The sequence below is a fragment of the Ascidiella aspersa genome, chromosome 4 (genome assembly GCF_963924565.1).
Source record: "Ascidiella aspersa chromosome 4, kaAscAspe10.2, whole genome shotgun sequence".
NCBI lineage: Eukaryota > Metazoa > Chordata > Ascidiacea > Phlebobranchia > Ascidiidae > Ascidiella > Ascidiella aspersa.
In genome coordinates this window covers 5,249,128-5,272,110 of record NC_139450.1, presented here as the reverse complement: position 1 = coordinate 5,272,110, position 22,983 = coordinate 5,249,128, and the positions used below count along the sequence as shown (strand labels likewise).

Below are 22,983 nucleotides of genomic sequence, written 5' to 3'. Positions count from 1 at the left end.
TAGTCATTGCAAAATGACTAGTTTAAAACACCGGTACATTAATTGTAGCCTACTGTATTTAAAAAGTTGGTGGCATTTATTTTCGACTGGGGGCCACAAGAAACAGGATATGTTGTGTCAGGCTGGATCAGAAATGGAAACCAAAAAGGAACCTAAAATTGTAATATTTTTCAAAACAAACTGTAAATAGCGTTGTGTTGATAAGCTGATTAGAGAACGGAAAAGTAAGGTGGCCTTACAAGTGTAATTTATTCAATAGCATATTTTAAAACCAATATAAAAAACGTTAAGGTTCATTTTTATTGAAAAAGTGTACGAAAAATTAGCCGCAGGCAGGGTTAATTGAATGACGGGCCTTATTTTGCCCAGGTGTGATCTAGTCCTTATTTTGCCCAGGTGTGATCTAATAGTTCGGCTACGCGTTGGCTACTACTTATTCGTAGAAAATCATGCCAATGCTGTCAATTTTGTAATAAAACATTTGGTGTCCAGACGTTGCACCAAGAAATACAAAAACACATTCGTAAAATAAGACATTAATTGGTTACATATGTGTTTTTATCATTGGAAATCAACTAATCGACAACTTAAATTTTTTTAATGATACATGCGAGATTTTTCAAAACTCTTCTACCTAAAACACGATCTGCAAACCTGCAGTATAGATTATCAAGCATAAGCAAATTTAAAAATATCGCAGAGCAGTAACGCAGGTTCAGGTATAATTAAAAACAGTGCTTCCACGTCAAATCTAAGTTGAGATTCGTCACAGACAATCAGTGACATCACAAAAAACAACACTAAAACTTCGCTATGGGCAAAACACCAGAAAATAAAAAGGATATAAAACGCTTGAGAGATAAAATGTTGGCCACTGACGGGACTAGAAATATACATTAGAGCCACGAGTTTCGCAAAAGTTCATTGAAATTTGCCAAAGCACTTGTTTTGGCCTTCGTCGACTTAGAAAGGAATGTAGGCGGGTGGGTATTTAATAGGGAGGAAACGCTCGAAATGTTGTTCCACATGGTTCCACCCGAGCTTGCGACAGACCTAGAAAAGTTAAGATTTTATTACAACAGTGTTTCGCAACCTTTTTTGGCTTGCGGCACCCTATCAGAAATTATAAATAGTTCGCGGCACCCTTGCTTGTATTTTTGCTGAGTGGTTAACTGTAACGTAAGAATAAACGAGATTGAAACAGCACATTAACTGTGCAACAAGGTTAAAAAAAACTGTTTTTAAATTATCGTACACAAAATCTTGTATTAAAAAGCTTACCAATAGAGCAAAAATTGGAATCATAAAGAATTTGAAATATCTCTCGGCACCCTGGAACGTTAAAAATGGCATCCTAGAGTGCCGCGGCCACTCGGTTGAGAACCGCTAGATTATAACTATATAGTAACAGGCGGAAAGCCCGACATTTTTGCGACGAGAAAATAATCTTAAATCCCATTTGACGGTGGAAAAAGTATTATTTCTCTACAGTTATGTGCATAAGTGTCTACGTTCAAAGCAGCAAAATTCGGACGTTAAATTAAACAGATTCCAATTCTAAGATTTAATTACGACAGAAAAACTCCACGGCCATATATTCAATGAATGACCAACTGAGCTACACGGGCTCAGAAAGGAGCGAGTCGGAAACAACCATACGCCTAAACTTCACACTGAAGGGTCTACAGTACCATATTACCATTCAATGAAAGTTATAATATATAATGGCATTTTTATTCTATTGGATTTGAGGATGGTTGTTGGTTTTAATAAATTCCGCTATACTGCATTGATCTGCATATAGCTAACAGAAGGGGCTTAACTATACTGGATGTCGCTAGTCGGCCTAAATCAATTTTACACTGAATCCATATAAGTTGAACTTTTCTGCATTTTGAAACGCAAAAGAAGAAATGAATAAAAACAAAAACAATCCCAAACTGGCACGCATTACTTCAACAAATGCGTGCGAAAATGCCGACAACTAAAACTGTTCGGTTTATTACTAAAATTGTTCGGTTTACTGTCGAATTTTAATAAAAGTTTAAGAAAATCAAATAGCACACTAAAAAGTTTTGGGAGCCCTGCTCTAGGATTTTCAAAAACTGGCGCTTAAGTCAGAGAAAGTCAATTTAATCGAAATACTTATCAACAATACATATACCGGGCATCTTCAGAAGGCTAATTACCCTATCAGAGTTGGCCTATTCAGAGTGTGGGCCTGATTACCCAACTGATTTCGGTAATAGCCTCTACGAAGGCGGGCGAAATATCAGTGCGACGTGTTCGTTGACCAGTACTACCTCAACAGGGCTACATCACAGTATATACCAATGTGGATTTCATGGTATAATTTTTTTTATGTTTTCGGTAGCCTAAAAAATCTTAAATATTCGCGGCACACTTCTAACAGAAAAAAACAATATGAGTAATTTTACAATCGCCCGTAACACACGACAAACTAAATGTAAATCTCTAAATATTACTAATTTGATGCTTGCGTGTATGCCTATTGCTAATACAGAATAACTTATTTTCAAAAATTAGAAAAGTTTCGCGGCACACTTGACAATTACTTGAGGCACATTGGGTGTCGCGGCACACAGTCTGGGAATCACTGGAATAGTGACTAAAAACCTGATGCTTAATTTACAGATAGGCGTGCTTAAGTGCATAAAAACAGGCCCACAGTGACAGCAGCCTTTCAATACAGCAAGGCTAACAGTGAAAATAGCCGCACTAATTCTTCTCAGGGAAAACGGTTAAGATAACAAAGAGCCAATGTGACTGACCTTGATGAACTTAAGATCTGTCTCTTTGTTGTTCTTATCTTCACACTGCTTTAGGAGGCTTTTTGCCGACAAACCGAACAGGTTCTTGGCAAGTCCGTACTTGTACACAAAGGGCAGCATCTGTTAAGACATATTAAGCGGTTATTAGGCTCAAGTCAAAACATGATGCTTTCCAGTACGTTGGGTGTAAATCAAACACATTTTATATCTCAATGAACAACAAGAGTTTTAACACGCTGAAAAAGGTGGACCGCTCGGCCTGCATAAACGTACCTGTCTAAGTTAGTAGATCGAATAGTAAATTATTATGTAAAACTACAACAACGGTAACACAGCAGTTGATGGGTTGTTTGTTCAGCATGCGGGAAATGGTAAACATGGACCGTAAGGATTTGTTTAAAGCTTTCAGCTCGAAAAACTGGACTGGGATTTTTAACTCATTTGCCAGAGCGTCGCGAGCCGCGATAAATGTAGTCATATTTGCCAACGGTGAGGGTTTAACTGGTAGGCCGTGAAAAGAAAAAAACACACTGGACCTATGTAAAATAATTTTTCAGTTATGACAGGCATTTGATTATATTTAATAGCGAGCCAGTATGTAGTGCTTTAAATCAGTGTTGTTGAACCAAGTGACTATTATCGGTATTTGCAAAATTTTGGCCGATTTTTTAAGCTTTACTAGAGAGTGAACAGCACATTATTTACTCAACACACACATAATAAAACGTAGTCTTTGACGAATTTTTTCTACTGTTTTCAGCTCGAAAAACTTAACTTAAACCAACACACACAAAATCTCGCGCAAAAGATCACGTAAGTTTGCGCGCCTATCGTTTTTGATCGCATTATATAAAACCTTTTTTGTGACCACGTGTCAATATTATAATATATACTATATAGCCTCTCCGAAAGGCGCCGTATACCTTTGAGTCAGCAGCCTCAACGAACATCTGCAGCATGTTGTGAAGTTCCGTCAGTTTCACAAGTTCTTCTTTCACGCCCGACTGCTCCCCATCCTCGCGCTTGCTTTCGTGTATTTCTCCGTCTAAAAAAACATGTCTTAAAAGGGCGGAGGAATAAAGAAAATAACAAACAGTTGAACTCGCTCCTTGCTGTAGCCTTTGTGAAGGCTGTGCAAAGCGAGAAAAATTCCCAACTAACGCGCTGATTACTTTTCACTTTCAGGTTTATTTTCAACCAATAGCGTTTTGTTATTATATTAGTGGGTTAGCTTGAAGAAGACTTGCTCTAGTTAAGACTTGACTTGGGCAACTGATGACTTGGACTGGGACTTGACTTGTTATTTTTTGAAAAGACTCGACCTGGACTCAGGATATTTCACAAATGACATGACTGGGAGTTAAGTGATTTGAAAATGACTTGTTTACAACACTGGTACGAAATCACAGTTCATGACTATTGACTTTGACTATACTTAAGTTTTAACCCTAGAACAGTTACTACAATAGGCATGCCTATGGTATTAGGTGATTGTTCTGATTAACTGTCAATCAATTTACTTGCAAAGCATGCCTTGCAGTTAAACTTACGTTGTATCTTAAATTCACTATCATAAATTAAAACAATAATTAAAAAGTCAGTTTCAATGCTAAATTGCTCGATTCACTATTTTTTAATATCGGATAAACCGATCCGCCAGATAGTAAAATGCATTTAAGTCAAGTCATTACAACACTATGCGTTTGTAAAGAAAACTGAGAATCCTGGTGATGTGTACTCACCGGCAGATCCGTAATCTTCCTCGGTTTCATTCATTGCTTCACGTTCTTCGGTCATCTTGCAAATCTTGTCGGCGAGCGCGCATCCCTTGGTCACAAGAGCGCCCACTAGCTGACCTCGCTGCTTATCCGAATCACTGAAACATAACAGCAAGCGTAAACCAGTGTTCGTTGCACCCAATTCTATGGAGCTGTTTCGTTTTACCAATACGATGTTTGTCACTTTTAAAAATATCAACATATATTGTATACAGGACGCCGTCAAATCGTAATGCTGTTTTTTTCCTGTAATAAAAACTTAGCGTCTAAAGTAATAGTGATGCAGGAGACCCCCGCTCATAATTTTAGCTGGTAGGCCGTGAGAAGCAAGAACGATATGAAACCTCACTGAACCTATGTACAGTAAGTCTTTAGTTTTAACAGGGATTTTATTACAGTGGATAAAAGCAAGCCAGTATGTAGTGCTTTAAATCAGTGCTGTTGAAACAGTACACCGAAAGCCATTGCAGACTCACCAAATCTGTCGATCAATGATGCAAGCAGGGCAGGCAAGAAAAACAACTAACCTGCAGTGAGGTTCGAACTCACGACCTCCGGTCAAGCCGGGACCGTCGCTCTACCAACTGAGCTAAGCAGGCTCAGAGAGGAGCGAGCCGAGAAACAACCATACGCCAATGCTTGCTCAATCTGTTAGTTCAAGCAAACTCATTGAAGGGGATCCACAGTACCATATCATTTATTCAATAAAACATGCACAGTTGCACACATATGTGTGTTAACAACTGAGATCTAACCCTTCTGAAGCTGCTTTTTGACAAACGATTACGGCTTACGTATAATTAGTACACCGAAAGCCATTGCAGACTCACCAAATCTGTTGATCTATAGTGCAAGCAGGACAGACTAGAAAAACAACTAGCCTGCAGTGAGGTTCGAACTCACGACCTCCGGTCAAGCCGGGACCGTCGCTCTACCAACTGAGCTGTTGAAACAGGTGATTATTATCAGTATTAAGTGTTGGCCGATTTTGGAAGCTCTATAATAGAGAATAAACAGCACACTATTAAAAAAACTAATCACTAGACAAGCCAGACAGAAAGTATACTCGAATTACCACTATTACGTCGCAAGTGAATGTTGGGCGTTTTGATAGAAAACGAACTGCAAAAGAAGGTACCTTTTGATAGAAGCGGCGTCTGGCCGTGGGTCGAACTTGAGTCCGTAGAGTGAAGTGAGTTGGTTTACATCGATGCGAGAAATTATTTCGTCGGCGGTGGCGATGATCTCGTCCAAATTGGCCTCTCGGTCCTGCCGCAAAAACAAAGTGTCAATTAGTCACGCCATACACACATTTTATCTACCTATAAAGTTGCATGCCGTTTACAAAGATGCTAACTGAAAACTAATGGATCCGATAGTCATTATCATATCTTATTCAAATAGAATACAAAACAATGTTATTGAAACAAAAACAGCATCAGTGGAAGTTAACCATCATCACCAAACACTTACAAGTAACTCACAATATGAACTCCTACCGCGACAAGGTAATTACAACAGTAAGTGTCTACTATGTCAAGGCACCATGTGCTTAGTGACCTTTGTCCGTTTGACCAAGTGATAGAATGCACCATTAAATAGATCATAAAACGCTTACATCAAAATGTGCTTTAGCAAACTCACTTTTAATCTTAACACTAACAACTAGGGATGTCCGATAAGATCGGATCGGGGCCGATAACCGATATCAAGTCAAGGTAGCATCGCTACTCGTCCGATACCAGGGTGGTATCGGTGCCGATCCGATACCAAATCAAGTTTGTGGATTACAGCCATGTTTTGCGATCCAACCTTCTACCTTTAAAGGCAAATTTCCAAGAAAAGTTTACTTTTCAAAAAGAAGCGATGATCGCTACCAGAGCACTTTGCAATAACTATAATTTTGCTACTTCATCGTAGTAATGACGTCACTTGGCATAGGGTCGGATCGCGATACTCTTTTTTTTAAATATCGGTTATCGGTATCGAACTAAATAACAAGTATGTGACAACCCTTCCAACAACCAACCTTGGAAGCATCAAGGGCTTGCATTTTGGCGGCGTAAAGAGCGAGGTGTTCTGGCCAGTCGGAGCGAAGCTTCTCGAACAAATCAAGACGCTCGTGTCTAAAAATCGAAATTAAATTTACTAGTAAGATTATGGCCAATAAAGCACAATATAGGATTAACCTACCTAACCGAATACGGGAAAAACGTCCGAGTGTTTAGCTCTAAATTTATCATTGGGCCAATCTGGGTTATGTGGATTGTGCAATTATGGACAACCCTAAAATTCAAGTTGGCTAATGTAAATGGACAATTCTAAATTAATCGGGCCGTAACCTCAGCCATGTATGATGCAGGTTGGAACACATTGGACAGTTAGTTGACCCCTTAAACCGCAATTGGATCCTTTTTTACACTTTTTTCCTTTGAAAGATGCTTTCCTCGATTGACATATTATTTACAGTAAAACAATGGGCAAAACATACAGTTTATATCACAAGGTAGTGAACACTATTCAGGTACACTGTCGAATGACGAATATTATACACTGCCATATCAGAGTGTAAATAACACCATTGAATCAGGACATTACTAAACTTTTGTGCAGTCTTTGGAATCAATCGTAACTCTTCAGCATAAATAAATAATCCTGCACTGCCAAATCAGAATGTGAAATAACACTATTAACTTATAACACAATTAGACTTTTGTGCAGTCTTTGGAATCAATTTTAACTCTTCAACATAAATAAATAATCCTGCACTGCCAAATCAGAATGTGAAATAACACTATTAACTTATAACACAATTAGACTTTTGTGCAGTCTTTGGAATCAATTTTAACTCTTCAACATAAATAAATAATCCTGCACTGCCAAATCAGAATGTGAAATAACACTATTAACTTATAACACAATTAGACTTTTGTGCAGTCTTTGGAATCAATCGTAACTCTTCAACATAAATAAATAATCCTGCACTGCCAAATCAGAATGTGAAATAACACTATTAACTTATAACATAACTAGAACTTCTGTGCAGTCTTTGGAATCAATTTTAACTCTTCAACATAAATAAATAATCCTGCACTGCCAAATCAGAATGTGAAATAACAATATTAACTTATAACACAACTAGACTTTTGTGCAGTCTTTAACTCCTTAGCATGAATAGGTCTGGCTTTATATACAGAAAACATTGCTCAATATGCCAAATAAATGTTACTTCGTGATCCAGTTGATTTGCAAATCGCGCATTTCTTCGTCGCACTTCTCTGGGCTTTTCGCCTGGATTTTGGCCGACGCGGCCTTCTTGGCGCCGTTCCGGCTCGACGACTTGCCCTTGGCCGGTGGGTCGATCAGCACGTATTGGAAGGGGCACACGTCCTAAACGCATAACGTTACGAGTAAGGGACTGACGTTTAGTTTTTACGTGGAACCTTGCTGTTTTTAAAGGTAAAACTTTGTGACGACTTTGTTAAAACTTTCTAATAAACATTACACATTTTTTTCCTTTATTGGAAGGGGCAAACGTCCTAAGCACACGACGTTTCGAGTAAGGGACTGCCTTTTTTACACAGGACGTTTAGTTTTTACGTGAAATCTTGCAATTTTTATAAAGGCAAACTTAAGGCATACTGAAAACATAAACCAAATTTGCGCGGATCAAGAAAAAGTTTCGAATTTGCGTATTTAAAATAGGCCAAAAATGAAGTTAGGGGGAAGGAGGGGTTATAGCCACGTTCCTATATAAACTCAACTGGTAAACTGTTAGCATTCCCTAATAAAAGTAGTACTAATATAGTATGGGAAATTGTATCGGTCATAATAGGCTGTTATGTCAGAAATCTTGCGGTTTCGAAGTCTAACAACAAAGTTGCCGAGATAGGAACTAAATGGCTAGCATGTTTGTGTTTTTTTGAATCCGAATAAAATGAAGAATTGAGCGGATTACGCTTGGCGAAATGGGAAGGCAACCGTTGACCAACCAACATTCTACACTACAGGCAGTGTTATGCCACTATACTTAACAAACATCCAATACAACATTTTCAATTTTTTATAATTTATATGAAACTGTAAATTGTGTGATAAGTCGGTAGAATTGTTAATCGAGATCCGTCAACCCATATTTAGATAATTACAAATAACATTCAGATATTTATTAATATACACTCGTGTATAACGGGGTCAGTAAAACTTCGTTCTAAAAATGTAAACATTTGCACCAGGAGGTAAAAAAAGGTGAAGCAATAGACTTTTTAAAAGTGGTCAACTAACGTACCATTTCAGACAGCAACAAAGTTAAAACTCAACCACTCAAATAAAAAAATAAGCATTAACAAAAACACAACTCAGAAAGATAACAGAAGCTTTAGAAGGCGTACCTGTGCGAACCTTTGCTTTTTTCCGCAATACGTATTCTGTTAACAAAGACAGTCGATATATAAATTCTACACAGAACTTGTGTTGTGAGTTATCTCAAACGCAACCAACAGATGCCCAAGCGAAAAAAGGGTTGGCGAACTTAGTTGGCCTAATTAAGATTATCTTTCGTGCAAACAAGGCAAGGCTAGAAGAACCTAGCTTGCGGTGAGGTTCGAACTCACCACCTCGGCCTAAATGAAAAGTACAGCCCTACAAGCATTTAACATCACAAGAACTCACCGCTTTTTTGCCTGTTTCGCACTTTGCAACGCTCATCGAACCGGCGAGGTACTGACCGGCCGCCGTGTATTTCGGCAACCTGCGACAACGAGCAATTTTTAAGTTCGTTTATTTTTCACAAGGCTTAATTTTCCATTATTTTGGGTACGAAAAAAACATTGATACAATTTTAAAAATAAAGGGCTGTGAAATAAAAATCACCGGCCGGATACAAAAAAATTGTCTTGAATTTTATAAATTTATGAATTGATAAAAAAGATAACATAAGTTAGGTAGCATAAATATAAATGACCTTCATAGAGTTTTCGTTAGAGCAAAAAAAATACTTCTGCATTTCCGAAAATTTTCGATTAAAAAACTTTTGTTAAACATTTGTTTAGCTTTATTGAGGCATTTTCTTGTAATATTAATCAAAAACAGCTCTTCGTGTAATTGTAATTCTTAACCAACGTTTCGGCAACCTATTCAAATCGCCTTCGTCAGGGTGAATGACACAGAAAGCTCTTAGAACAATAAATGAAAAACACACGAAGGAAAAATGCAAAAAAAAAACGCGAGCAACGACAAAATAACAAACAATCAGCAATAACGTAACGCATCTAGTCCTTCAGCAAGTGTTTGTAGCATGCCAAATCAGCTTTGTGTGTTTTCCATATATTGTACTATAGTGTTCGATGTCATTCACCCTTACGAAAGCGATTTAAATAGGTTGCCGAAACGTTGGTTAACAATTACAATTACCAGAGGAGTTGTTTTTTAACAATATTACAATGCCTAGTAGCAACGGTTAATATATTGCCTTTGTAATTCTACAAAAAACGCCAAAATTAAATCAGGGGCCTTACTTGTCTTCGGCCAGGGGGGCAACGTAGAGGGGTAGGGGGTATCCGGGGCGTGCGAACTGTGACGTCATCTTGCCCCCGCCCAACAGCGCCTCCCTGTGGTTGGCGAACACGTCAAGCGTGACCGACGAGGGTAGTTTGACCTTGACGGAGAGCGCGGCGTCCTTGAGGCGCACGAGGGCGTCACGTGACGTGTGACTGGCTTGCAGGCGAATGACGTAATCACCCTTGTCCAGTTTTTGCGGGTACTGAAAAGATGACGTCATGTTTGCATGTTGGGGGGTCCGTAAACAAGCAAGCCTCCGATTTTACTGGATTTTGAGACATAATTATAATCAAAGCCTTAATTCCCCAATTAAAGTGGATAGGCCTATAGTCTGATGGTACAGGTTTCAAAATTTAATTAAAGAAAGTTTTTTTTTATCTTTTCTTAACTTGTGATTTTTATTTTGCCATCAGATTAAGTGGTTATATTTTGATTGGCAGTAATAAATCGTAAATATATAGCATTAAATTTATTTTACCAATTAACTGAGTTAACTTAGTAAGATATAAGTCACAAGTTCAATAGGTGGAAAAGTACACCTCCTTAATGTCTGAATGCTTTAATGTATTTAACCAAATACCTTAGTAAAATATCAATCAAATATTGCAATCGCTGGATAAGTACACCTCGATGTGTAAAAGTAAAACTTTAAGTGGAAGAAGTCAGGCAATTGTTTTTCAATGTGGCGATGCGAACTAACAAAACTACCTGATGGGGATAGGCGTCTCCAGCTCCGATGAACCGCTTGTTGGCGTCAAACAGCAGCCAGATCTGGCTGTTGTATTCGCTTTCGTAGAGCAGGTCGGACAACAGTGGAAACGATATCGTGACTTCGCCGGATTTGGCCTAAAAAAGCGAGGGGATATTAAGAAAGGGCGCGGCACTTTTTTAGGACATGAACTGTTGCCGGAATCAACGCTTTACTTAGCTAAATAGTAATCAGTAAGTATATTAAGTGAGTAATGTTTATTTTTCCGTTGGCGTTGAAATTAAAACACGCAAGTAGGCTGCGACAAAAAACAAATTCGTGCACGATACGGCCGGAGTAGCCATGGGTCCAATGGACCTTCCAGTCAGCTGCACGGTAAAGGTAAAATTAAATTAAATTGAATTAAGGCAAAACTATAGAGAGCAATTTAAATTGTTTAGTGTTTTTGACAGATGTACAAGGCGCGCCTGTATGTTTCATCTTATAAAAGACAGTTTTTTTACCTTATAAAGGAAAACAATTATTTTTGTTTTGTGATATATTTAAAATATCGAACTAAAATAAGACTATTTATCCAACCGACCATAATCAACACAGCTTGTATCTCGTTTTTTTTTCAACAATTGCCCTTTTCAACAAATTGCATACCAAGAAAAAAGCAAACTGGCTTTAAGCGATTTTTGTCGAACTTTAGAATCTTACCAGGTGCAAGTTGTAGACGTTAACCATCTCATAAACCGGTTGTTCGCCGTGTACGTTGTCGCGACTGCTCAGTGGCCTTACACAGTGCTCGCAAGGTCGTAGCGCCTGCACCACGTGTTTCAAGGTCACCGAGGGCAGTACTTCCTCGCGTGCCAAGGTCGACAACTCGACGCGGTGGATGCCGTCCATGGAGTGCTACAATAGAAAGTGTTTAACGTTATAAGGCCAGCGCAGTCTTTTCACCTATCTATAGCGTACGTATACGGATGTACAGAGATGGTAAATGCAAAAAAATCATGCGAAAATAATTAAGGCAATATAATTCCGGTTGAAAATCTCCCTGCATTTGCCTGTCTATATCTGGATTAAATTTGGCTGAACCCCAGACTTGACAACTTACATTAGAAGTAGATCATTTCATTTTTTTTAATTAAATTAGAAATACCGAATTCTTTAAAAAAGGAATTTTAAGTAGAAATTATAACAGAATTACATTTAATTATTCACAATCTATTTAGCTTAAATCGCAAATTATTCTAATAAGAATGTGAATGGCCAATATATGTGTGCTAAATTTCATGCCTTTTAAAATAGCTTATGCTTTTCAGACTGTAAAAATTACCTCTAAGTATTTCCGACCGAAGATAAATTAAATTCTTTGTTTTGACAGAGAGACTAAAAACGCCGTTGGACAAAGTAGCATATTTGGTAAAATCCGAATTAGATTAGAACTAGAATTAGACCACAAATCTAATTCTCAAATTAGATTATAATTAGAATTAGCAGCATTTTGCTCTAAATCATTAAACTAGAATTATCTAGCATTAGTTTCCAAGGTATGGTAAATGTTAGTTTTTGCGAGACTCATATCGCTTGTATTAAATTCCACCACATACCATGGTTATCGGTTTACTGGAGAACTTCAAGCCTTTGAACTTGACGTCATAAGAAACAGTGACGTCACCCAGGTTTGACCACCATCGGGCGATACAAAGCTCCATTGTGATGTCATCCTAAAATAAAAATGTCTTACTTCCATATAAAATATGAATCTAACTAAGTAAGTGTGGTGAAGGAATTTGTATAGGAATGCCATTTGTTTGTTTAAATTGGAAATTTTAGATTAAAAAAATTGACTTTTACAACTGGCGCTCAAATTCCTCAATATTCAATCGGCACAATGTAAATACTTGCACCGAGTTTAAATAGTGGCTTATATTCTACGAAAAACAAGTCGAAAGACATTCGACAATATAGCTTAGAACAGGGGTTCTTAAACTGGGGTCCATGGACCCCTTGGGGGTCCGTGAACTAGTTTTAGGGGGTCCATGAAGGCCTAATTAAAGAACTAGTGTATACCTAAAGTTATTAATTTAAAAAAAAAACACTTTAATTAAAAATTAAACGGTTTTGTACTGAATGTATAGTTAGACTCCATTTAACTTTCACATTTCTCAGACCGAATTAACAGAGTCATGAAGTCTATTTGTATTGTGACGTCAATTTATGACGTCATTTTGGAGCATTTCTTGTCTACCGGGGTCCATGCAAAGCAAAAAAAAAATTTTTAGGGGTCCGCGGTAAAAAAAGTTTAAGAACCCCTGGCTTAGAACATGGTGGGTAACAATTTTCTAGTCGCGGGCCAAAACCAAACTCATGTCTCTGCGGGCAGTTCATATTTGTGTAGACTTTTACGCACCATAGGAACCACAACGACTGCTAATCAGAGATAACACTAGGGTACTTTGAAATTTACACTCGATGGAGGAACAAGATTAGCATGAAGCGCAAGAAAATTGCTCATAAGTAGTTGGCTTCGTGTACAGTTTATAAAATAGGCCGCGGGTCGCATTTGCGTCGGATGGCCAGATCTGACCCTTGGGCCGTAGGTTGCCCACCCCTGGAATAAGACCAAAATGGGACTAACACCTTATAGTCGTAGTAAGTCCTAAATCCGACCGAATAAGATCTAAACGGCCAAAATCCGGTCTAAACAACACCTTAACTAATCCCAAACCCCACCCTTAAGTACATCACTAACTCCCCTAAAAATTTCAACACTAACCCATTTTTTAACCCCACCCATTACCCACCAATAACCCCAAATAGGACCAAAATCGCGGTGCCAAAACAGCGGCGCCCTAACGGTGCCGGTAAAATTAGGGACTAACCATCGTTAGTCACCAAAACGGCCGATGCCAGACCGACGGCCCCGATTGTCCCATACCCTCACCTACAGGTACAGGCGTTATTTTGGCCATTTGGGCCTTATTTAGGACATACTCCGGCAGATTTAGGTTTTATTCAGTCGATTTCGATCTTATTCTGCACTGGATATTACTGCGTATTTGGCTTTATTGTGTCCTTGGTCTTAATACTATGGTTTTATAGATCTGCTTTAGGTATTGTTGCTTTTTAGGTCTTATTGCGTGTTCCCAACACGATGTCACGAAGAATACAACTAAACAGCTCTCACGTGAACGGCGAAGGACTGCTCACTAACGCCACCCGGCGGTACCGACACGAGCTTGTAGAACTCGTGTTCACGCCAGGCTCGCTGAGGTCGCAGCTGGACGCAGTGGAGAACGAAGCGGGCCGACTGCTCCGACGAGTGGTTGTGAAGCTTTAGCTCTAAAACAAATGGAAACAATTTCTGAAAAAAATATTAAAAAATAACAAAAAAAGCAACAATGTCTAAAAAAAATTAAAAATAAAACAAAAAATGGAAACAATTTCTAAAATAAAATTTAAAAAATAAAACAAAAAGAAAATGGACACAATTTCAAAATAAAATATAAAAAAAAAGTAAACAATTTCTAAAAAAAATTAAAAAATAAAACAAAAAATGGAAACAATTTCTAAAATACTAAGTAATAAAAAATATTCTTAATAAAAGAAAATGGAAACAATTTCTTGTTACAGGGCTCTTAATCAGTCGGATGATTTTTTTCAAGGTTTTTGGCATGAAAATTGTTGGAGCAAAGTTAGTGTGCTGCTTTTTCTAAATTTTGATTCTAAATTTAAGATTTTTTTGAATTTGTCACGCCGATATTAATAGTTCGACGTTGCCTATACTTTCACAAGTTACGAATTGCTTCCCAAAAGTTCAATATATTGCTGCGTGGTGAAGAGAAAACATTCTATAACGTTGTGTGTGTTTTTTCTTTAATAACTATTATTTTACCCCGAAGCGTCTGGGACGATTTTTTTTTTCAAATAACGAAAAACACTGAATCTACCGCTGCTATCAGGTATGGACAATTGACCGCAACTATGGGTGAACTTTATATACTAGACCAGCGTGGTCCAACTGCAGGCCCGCGGGCCAAAGTTGGCCCGCGAGTTCAGCTTTTTTGGCCCGCGAACTTTTTGGCCCGCGAACTGCTTTGCTTCAATATAGCAATATCACTTTAATTTTTGTTTTTTAATTTTTTGGTGTTGAAATTATTTCATAACTACCGTAACTGAACAAAGGTATACATTCCATAAAGTTAGTATATATGCCATAGACTATGTATAATTTGCCAGCAATAAGCCTAAGAATCGCAATTTAAAAACATTGGCCCACAAGACAAAAAAAAACTTGTTTTTGGCGCGATGAAAAGAAGCCCTGTACTAGACAAACAATAAAGGAAAAACACAATTGTTTTTTTTTGCCTCTAGTTGCAATTATATTGCCTTGAAAAAGAAGATTTCCCGAATAGGTGGTCAAAACTTTGGTACTTTAATAAAATGTTGCCGGAAGAACAATTTTACAATTGTAACTTGAACCAGTTTTCTCACCTGCCCACGTGGCGCCTTTGGGCACGTGAATGAAGTTCCTTGAAATCTGTCCGGGCTTGAAAGTTCGACTCTCACCCTTGTGCGTGTAGCCGCTCGACTTTTCGATCCTGAAATAAGAACGACATTGTGTTGGCCAGTTTAACCTCTGTGTACAGGCGAATAAACGCCAATTTAACGTAATTACAAAAAAATCTGATAAACATGAATGAATCGGGACTAAAATTGCGAATTTCTTAAACTTATAGCGCAATGGTTCTGTAGACGGTCAAAGTCCAACATTAATTCAAACAAAATCCTGAGATTTATTAGATTCGTAAGATTTAAGTTTTAGATTCGTAGGATTTAGGTTTTAGATTCGTAAGATTTAAGTTTTAGATTCGTAAAATTTAGGTTTTAGATTCGTAAGATTTAGGTTTTAGATTCGTAAGATTTAAGTTTTAGATTCGTAAGATTTAAGTTTTAGATTCGTAAGATTTAAGTTTTAGATTCGTAAGATTTAGGTTTGGGTTGTTCAAGTAAGTTTAAATAATTTCAGGTTCGGGCATCAGTCATTTGGTCGACTTTTGTATCCTGAAAAAGAAATTGACATTGTGTTTTCCAGCTAAACCTGTGTGAACTGGCGAATAAAAGCCAATTTAACGTAATTACATAAAAATCTGATAAACAAGAAAAAATCGGATTAAAATTGTGAATTTCTAAAACTTATAGCGCAATACATGGTTCTGCCAACGGTTAAAGAAAAGAAGACAACCATCACTTATGATTTTGAGTTTTGTGCATGCCTTGCTTGTCAAACGTTCTTCCAACACGCAAACCACTTCGTGTCACTAACTCTTTTTTGTCACTAACAGAGATGTATACATAACACACCGTCGTTAAATCAAAATAAAACGTCGCTGGAAAACCACAGTCGCCTCCAGCCAAAAGAGAGGCCACAATACGCTAATCACAGCCCACACTATCTTCACTTACACGTGTGGTACGACGACTGTCACCGGCAAATTGAAGAGGGCGCCCATCTGCGGTTGTTTTGTGTTGAAACCTTGAACTCGCGCAAAATGAACACCAGGTGGCAGGCCTCGGGGATCGACCTAAAAAAGCGTTAAAAGGTTAACGTGGCTCTAGGCAAAGGAGTCACCAAACTACGGTCCGTTGGCCAGATCCGGCCAGTAGCGTCGTTCCGTAATACCCCAAATACCTATTTAACCGAAATGTTTGTGGGATACAAAACTAAGCTAAATTTTAAAGAAATTTTGACGCTGGTCTATAATCCTACCACAGCGTTGAAACCATTATTAAAGCAACACACAATATTTGGGTTAGGGTTTCGATTTGTGTTTGGGTGGTTCAAGCATTTATTAGTTAATAATACTTGAAACACTCCAACCCAAAGACTAACCCGCACCCTAACCCAAATAAAGTTCGTTGTGGTAGAGTCTAGACAAGCGCTGAAATTTTAAATCAAATGATAATTTCATAAAGCTCACTATACATTTCGATAAAACTTATTTATGTTTAGTTTGTTTTATGATTATTAATTAGGCCAAACAAGGTGAATCCAAAATTCAGTATCCGGTCCGCGTTGGTCAATATTTACAGTTATTCAACCCTTTATGAAAAGGTTTGGTGATCACTGCTCAATGACAACCCTCTACTTTCATGCTAAGAACAGAAACTAAAATAGCTTGGCCAAGTCCGCCTCACAAACTACCAAGTAAAACTGTGACACGCTTCGGGTGAATCTATACGCTCGCGGATCTTAAACAGACAAAAAAAATTAAGACCCAAAAATGGGTCTTCCGCAGAGCCTATTTGGGCACTTTCACGTTTACTAATTTGGGCACTTTGCGCTGATTTTCGTCTCTTGTGTCAAATTTTTGGGCACCCGCGCACGTGGTGAAAAATTAGAGGGAACACTGATCAGCGCAAATGTGTTTGTGGTATGTTCACCTTGAGATTGAAGCTTCGAGGCATGTTCATGAGTTCGAGGTGCGCGGGACAAATGACCCAGGATTGGTCGCTGCACACAGCCATGTGACAGCTGAAGTCTATCTTCTCCTCAGGACCTGTTTAAACAGTATCATATATACGTTCAGCTGTTACATTTTAACCTCATATAATTTGCCATATGTTAGATAGATGCTGTACACACTTTCTGTCCGGCCAATCAATTTTCATTAGGTCTGCTTTATAGTATATTAAAATGATGCGGACCTCAAGCTATATGTCTTGTTTTTTTAAGAAACCACAAACTACAGGCAGTTTTTTTAAGGTTGGGATTTTGGTGAAAAACAAGAGAACGTGTAAAAAGGTGTGTAGACACAAAATGTGCTGTTGCTACCAGGCATAATGTTTTAAATAAGTCCTTCTGGTATTTATTTGTTTGTCCACGTGTGCTACATTGCCTGATAAAGGCTTTCTGGATAGTTAGCCGAAAGGTCGGACCAACAAATAAATACCAGAATAACTTATTTTCAGTTTGTACACACGTTAGCGGGCACGCAAACGTCTAAATGCTGCTGGGTCAAAGAATGACACAAGCAAATCTATAATAAATTAAAACAGTCCATCAACAACGCCGGATATCAATAAGAATGACGATAATATAAGTTTTAAGGAAATGCTTTATCCTGTACTGGAGTTATTCTCGTTTATATATGTACTGTGAACAATTAAAAGGACGTAAATATCTATCCTTAATCTACTAATACGTAAAGAGGGTTAGCGAGCACGCAAACCTCAAAATGCTGCTGTGTCAAAGAATGACATATGAAAATTTATAATGAATTAAAACAGCCCTTTAACTTACGCCGGCGCATGTTTTATTTGCAAATTGAACCGCGCCTGTTTTATTTAGTATTCACAAACGCTGCTATGGACACAAAGCGTATGATACTATTTATATTAGCCCCTTTTCTAAGAACTATAATTACATAAACTAAAACAGCTAGCAAATTGCATTAATGGAAATGGGAAGTGAGATTGGAGCCAGAATAACAGCGGTAATGAAATGTCAAAACATTTTAAATTCAAATCTAACTTTTCCTAATTGTTTGGTTTGAATATTTGCATCAAAAACGAGTTTCCAATACCAAATTACAAACAATGACTTTTTCCTATTTGATTAACTTGATTCCGATAAGCTTCGGGTGTCTCAACGAGAAAAAATACCAAAAAAACGGAGCATAATGGTTGGAGGTTGTAGTATGACGTAATAAGAATATCAAAGCCCATACAGAAGTAGGTATTAATTTGAACGTTTCGAAAAACTCTTTATTCATTTTCAACATCTGATCTGAACGTTCAAAATGATACCTACTTCTGTATGGGCTTTGATATTCTTATTATGTTTATATCTCGTATAAGCAAATTGTCGCGGGCGCCAACTTACCGGCGGAAGCGTGGTACTTTGGTTCAACATTGACACTGATCGTGTGAGCTTTCACCGAGTCCTCGAGAGTTCTGAGGTAGATTCCTGCAAGTCACACCATGCAGTTCAACATAGAGAAATAACGAACGGCTTAATTAGTAATCTCGTAATGACTTAAGTCATTGGCTTAAATTTAATTGTACTTAAGTCATTGTTTTCAAATGACTTGACTTAAGTCTTTCACCAAATTTAAGCCTTATGGGCAAAAAACTTGACTTGGACTTGAGTCTTTTTGTCAAATATCTTGGGATTAAATCAAATGTTTATCATTAAAATTGATCTCAAGTTTTGCACATTATAAAATTTAATGCTATATATTGCGCTTGCGTTATTTTTTTTGTTGAATTGTTGCTCATAATCGGACCAGTTTACTAAGTTAAATAGTTTAACAGTTTACTTTTATGTCAATGAGGCCACGCCACTAGAATAGTTTATATATATTATATACGAACCATATGCACACTATACTGTACAACATTTTAATTACTGATCTTAAATTATTTCCTGTATCACTTTATTGTCATAGGAAATACATATACGGTCGACCAAAGACACTTTACACATGGTTTATTATGGCAAAAATTACTCATGGAAACCGTAAAATCACTCAAAAAAATCACATAAAAGTGACTATCGCCTTCTCTATGACTAAACATATTGCGTATGCACTTAATTCCAGCTGAAGTGTTTTTAACGGAAATGTAGCAAACGACGAAAGTTAGCGACGAACCTTTCGCGTTGTCTTGAAGTGAAACGGCAAACCAGATTTTATTTTCCGGCGTCGCAGCATATTTAACGAGGTAGTCGTAGCATTCGTTCACCTGAAAAGGCACCAGGTTATTAAATATCTAAACTCCCCAAAAATGACTGTGACAAAAACATTGAGAACGGCTGTTACTGGAAATAACAAAACGGTATAAATAGTACGTTAGAAAAAAAATGCTTTAGTATTCGACTTCAAAACAACAAACATATCGCTTTAAACCTCGATTAAATAACATTCTATTTCAGACTAAATGCGACTTCATATAATAATTCTTGGGTAATCATTATGAAAATAATTGGAAAGTTAAACAATAGTATTAGCGTGTTATTACAGATTAACACAGTGGCCAAAACGGTCGAAATAAGCGGGCGCCACTTGAGAACACTGGATGAAATTACCAAGCGAATATTACCAGTTTATTTTACCTGAACAAACCCGTGACCTTGAGCGAAGGTTTCGATGGAGGCCTGTGAGGCCGCCGTGTTTTCCAAAGCCCGTCTGACGCTGTACGGTGTATAGTGGAGTTCCTGTGCCTTCAAAGCTAGCAAGCAACAAAATAAGCAATGCTATTTGGGTTGGCGAATTTAAGCAATGATGAATGGTGAATTGGAAATATAGTGCTAGCTAGTGTTGAAAAATTTCTTGGGACGCCGAGCAATAACAGAGTTCATTAACAACCTTAGGCCCGCGACCAAATTCGGTCAGCCACGCGAAATGGATAAGTGACCGTTTCGCATATATTTTAGCTATTTCACATACGTAAATATTCCTTAGATTTCCCTGGATTGATCAAAGTCAGACATTTATGAATCAAGTCAATTTGAATAAGAGACTATAAATGCCATATTTTGTGGCGAAATATATTTCTCTCTTAACTGACTAGAACTTTTAAATGACTGACTTTGACTAAGGCAGGAACATCTAAAGAACATTTGCTCCCAATTGAAGTCCTTTGAGGTCGGTTTTGGCCCGCGACTAGGAAAAGGTTGCCTACCCCCGGTTTAAACTCGTATAACGTAATTTGCCAATATTTCAGATTCAGATAGCACAGGATACTTCCTTCTATTAGCAGGGGTAGCCATTGCGCAAATTTTAAATATATTAACATTAATATATCTAAAAGTAAAACTAAGAAAGTAAACTCAAGATCAAGAAGTAGCTTGTTGCTGCACTACTATTTTTATTAACTTTTAATTTATTTCTTTAGTTATAGTGGAGTAGACTTAGAGATAATAAATTACAAAAATATTATTTTTAAATGTTTTTATGGCCCGCTTGAAAAAGGCACATGGTTGGGAAACCCTGACATAGCAGCTACGAAAAATTATTTCACAAAATGGAATGACTTGACATAGACAATATCCTTGGGTTGTCATATACCTGATAGAACTAGGGCAATTGCGCCGCATGCATTGGGTGACGACATCGACGTTCCGTTCATCAGCTGGCTTCCGTGTAGCGTCCAGTTTGGCACAGAGGCGATAGCCCCACCCGGGGCGGAAATGGACACCCCTAGGGACCCGTTGGGGCTGAAAAAACAAGAAACCTAAATTAAGGCTAGGTCAAATAAACATGGCGGCTCATTTTGCCAGCTTTGATATTTTTACTACGTTTTAAATATTATAGCACAATTTTTAAGTGACAATTTCTACCGCTTAACACTTAAAGTGCCACCACAAGCTGTGATAATGCGCCACAGAGAGTAGGTCGGGTGTGTAAAACCTACTTTCCAGCAACATAGCGACGCTTAAAGTGTGGAAGTAAATAAAGCGTGGCGGCTCACTTTGGGAGGGGGGGTTGAGAACACTAGAGTTGTTGAACGTTTGCAATGAAAAAATCAATTATTCTCAATTAAAACACAGGATCAAATGCGATACTCGTTATCAGTTCTAACGACGGACAGATAAGTGTTTAACAAATGTTTTATCCAGTACTTGAGTTATACAATCGATAGGACGTATATATCTATCCTGAATGTATTATAGCATAGGTAACGGCTCTTTTGGCAATATAACTATGATACCAACTATTCGTTTTGTATGACAACGACAAAAAATGGGTTATCGAAAAACTAACATTCCGGTCTCAAAATACCGATTTGCTTTTGCGAGAGACATTATGTAGTTCAAAATCAATCAGTCTTCTAATTAATCAGCTTACCTTGGGCCTCTCGATGACCAGGTGTATTGATTGCTCGGCAGTTTTTCAGTCATCGAGTATTCGGCAGTCATCATATCAGGTGACACCCAAGCACCGACGCCTGTCGAAACAATACGAGAAACCTTATACTTGTGCTAGCTGTGTCTTTCATCAATGAAAAGGCAGACGGCACATTTCCCCTACCTGGGTAATGTCATGGTGCAGAATACAGTGCTGCCATGGCAAATCTGAGCCTGTGTAGCTAAGTCGGTTGAGCGACGGTTACGGAATTATCAGAGTCGTAAATTCGAATCTCACCAAAGGAGAGCCCAAAAAAACCAGCAACGCCTGGCTACAAATCAACTAATTTCGTTTGCCCTATTAAGACAAGCCGGTGTTATAATTATACGTAGCCGGTATGTGTTACCTACCTCTGAAGTACACATTTTACTTTTTAAAATTACGGTTTAGTGTGTTCGTTAGTGAACACGATCTTTAAACAGAGACAGTGCGATTTTCTTTTAATATTGAGTGATTTATTCTGAATCTTTGATGGTTTCCTGCCTATATTTTGTTAAAAATTCGTTGAAAAACATACTCGGTAAGACTCGAAAGACAAAACCAAATTGAAACCAAATTGTAGGTTAGATCGACAGTCATAAACTTATAAAGAAACACACTAAAACTCCAAAATACATATTAGCTCCAACAGGCAACATAACAATAGATAGAAATAGCTCTTCTGGTGTAAACCGACGTTTCGGCAGCAGATACCAGCTTACTTCATGGGGGTTAAAGCTAACTTGATTTAACAGCCGGTTTCATCTTCCACGAATATTTACCGATAATGTTCTCTGTGGTGCCCCCTGGTGATCCGACTGTGGATAGACCGGGACCATTGTTTCCAGCACTGGACACGAAAATCAGATTGTGTTTCGTAACTGCTTCCTCGATGGCAGCGCAGATCTTTCTAAAACCGTTCGATATTTTGTTGGACAAGGCTATAAAACCTTTTTGACACTTAATTATAGATATTAAACCTGTGTTTCTCAGTCTATGGGTCTCGAGTCGCAGAAAATTAGCATTATCAGTTCTACTTAAAATCTTAATTCGAATGAGATTTTAAGCAGAACTGATGATGCATTTTGTGTGACTCTAGTATTCTGCTCTTTTTCAATAAAGTTGTTTTAGATATTTTTTATAACCTTTGAGGTTCTCTTTGTATCTTACGGTATGGACCAACAACTAGAAGTGTTGGAACAGGAATAGATACGGTATGGATACTTTGTATCTTACGGTATGGACCAACAACTAGAAGTGTTGGA

At 37.8% G+C, this 22,983-nt stretch overlaps 1 protein-coding gene across 1 annotated transcript in view; it reads right to left on the bottom strand.

Moving 5' to 3' along the window:
• Window positions 1–282: 282 nt before the first annotated feature.
• LOC146146803 (tripeptidyl-peptidase 2-like) overlaps window positions 283–22,983 on the bottom strand; it is a 31,329-nt gene continuing 8,628 nt past the window's right edge. The window contains exons 9-31 of the mRNA XM_083388530.1: window positions 22,501–22,628; window positions 21,680–21,779; window positions 20,900–21,048; window positions 19,945–20,060; window positions 19,484–19,574; window positions 18,715–18,798; window positions 17,274–17,389; window positions 16,296–16,414; window positions 15,324–15,430; window positions 14,017–14,171; window positions 12,437–12,553; window positions 11,541–11,735; window positions 10,838–10,975; window positions 10,087–10,331; window positions 9,242–9,320; window positions 8,962–8,997; window positions 7,800–7,960; window positions 6,600–6,696; window positions 5,709–5,839; window positions 4,535–4,668; window positions 3,716–3,837; window positions 2,793–2,912; window positions 283–1,053 (exon numbers count right to left, since the gene is read on the bottom strand). Coding sequence (XP_083244656.1) covers window positions 964–1,053; window positions 2,793–2,912; window positions 3,716–3,837; window positions 4,535–4,668; window positions 5,709–5,839; window positions 6,600–6,696; window positions 7,800–7,960; window positions 8,962–8,997; window positions 9,242–9,320; window positions 10,087–10,331; window positions 10,838–10,975; window positions 11,541–11,735; window positions 12,437–12,553; window positions 14,017–14,171; window positions 15,324–15,430; window positions 16,296–16,414; window positions 17,274–17,389; window positions 18,715–18,798; window positions 19,484–19,574; window positions 19,945–20,060; window positions 20,900–21,048; window positions 21,680–21,779; window positions 22,501–22,628 — 2,830 coding nt within the window. The 3' untranslated portion in view covers window positions 283–963. The remainder of the gene's footprint in view (window positions 1,054–2,792; window positions 2,913–3,715; window positions 3,838–4,534; window positions 4,669–5,708; window positions 5,840–6,599; window positions 6,697–7,799; window positions 7,961–8,961; window positions 8,998–9,241; window positions 9,321–10,086; window positions 10,332–10,837; window positions 10,976–11,540; window positions 11,736–12,436; window positions 12,554–14,016; window positions 14,172–15,323; window positions 15,431–16,295; window positions 16,415–17,273; window positions 17,390–18,714; window positions 18,799–19,483; window positions 19,575–19,944; window positions 20,061–20,899; window positions 21,049–21,679; window positions 21,780–22,500; window positions 22,629–22,983) is intronic.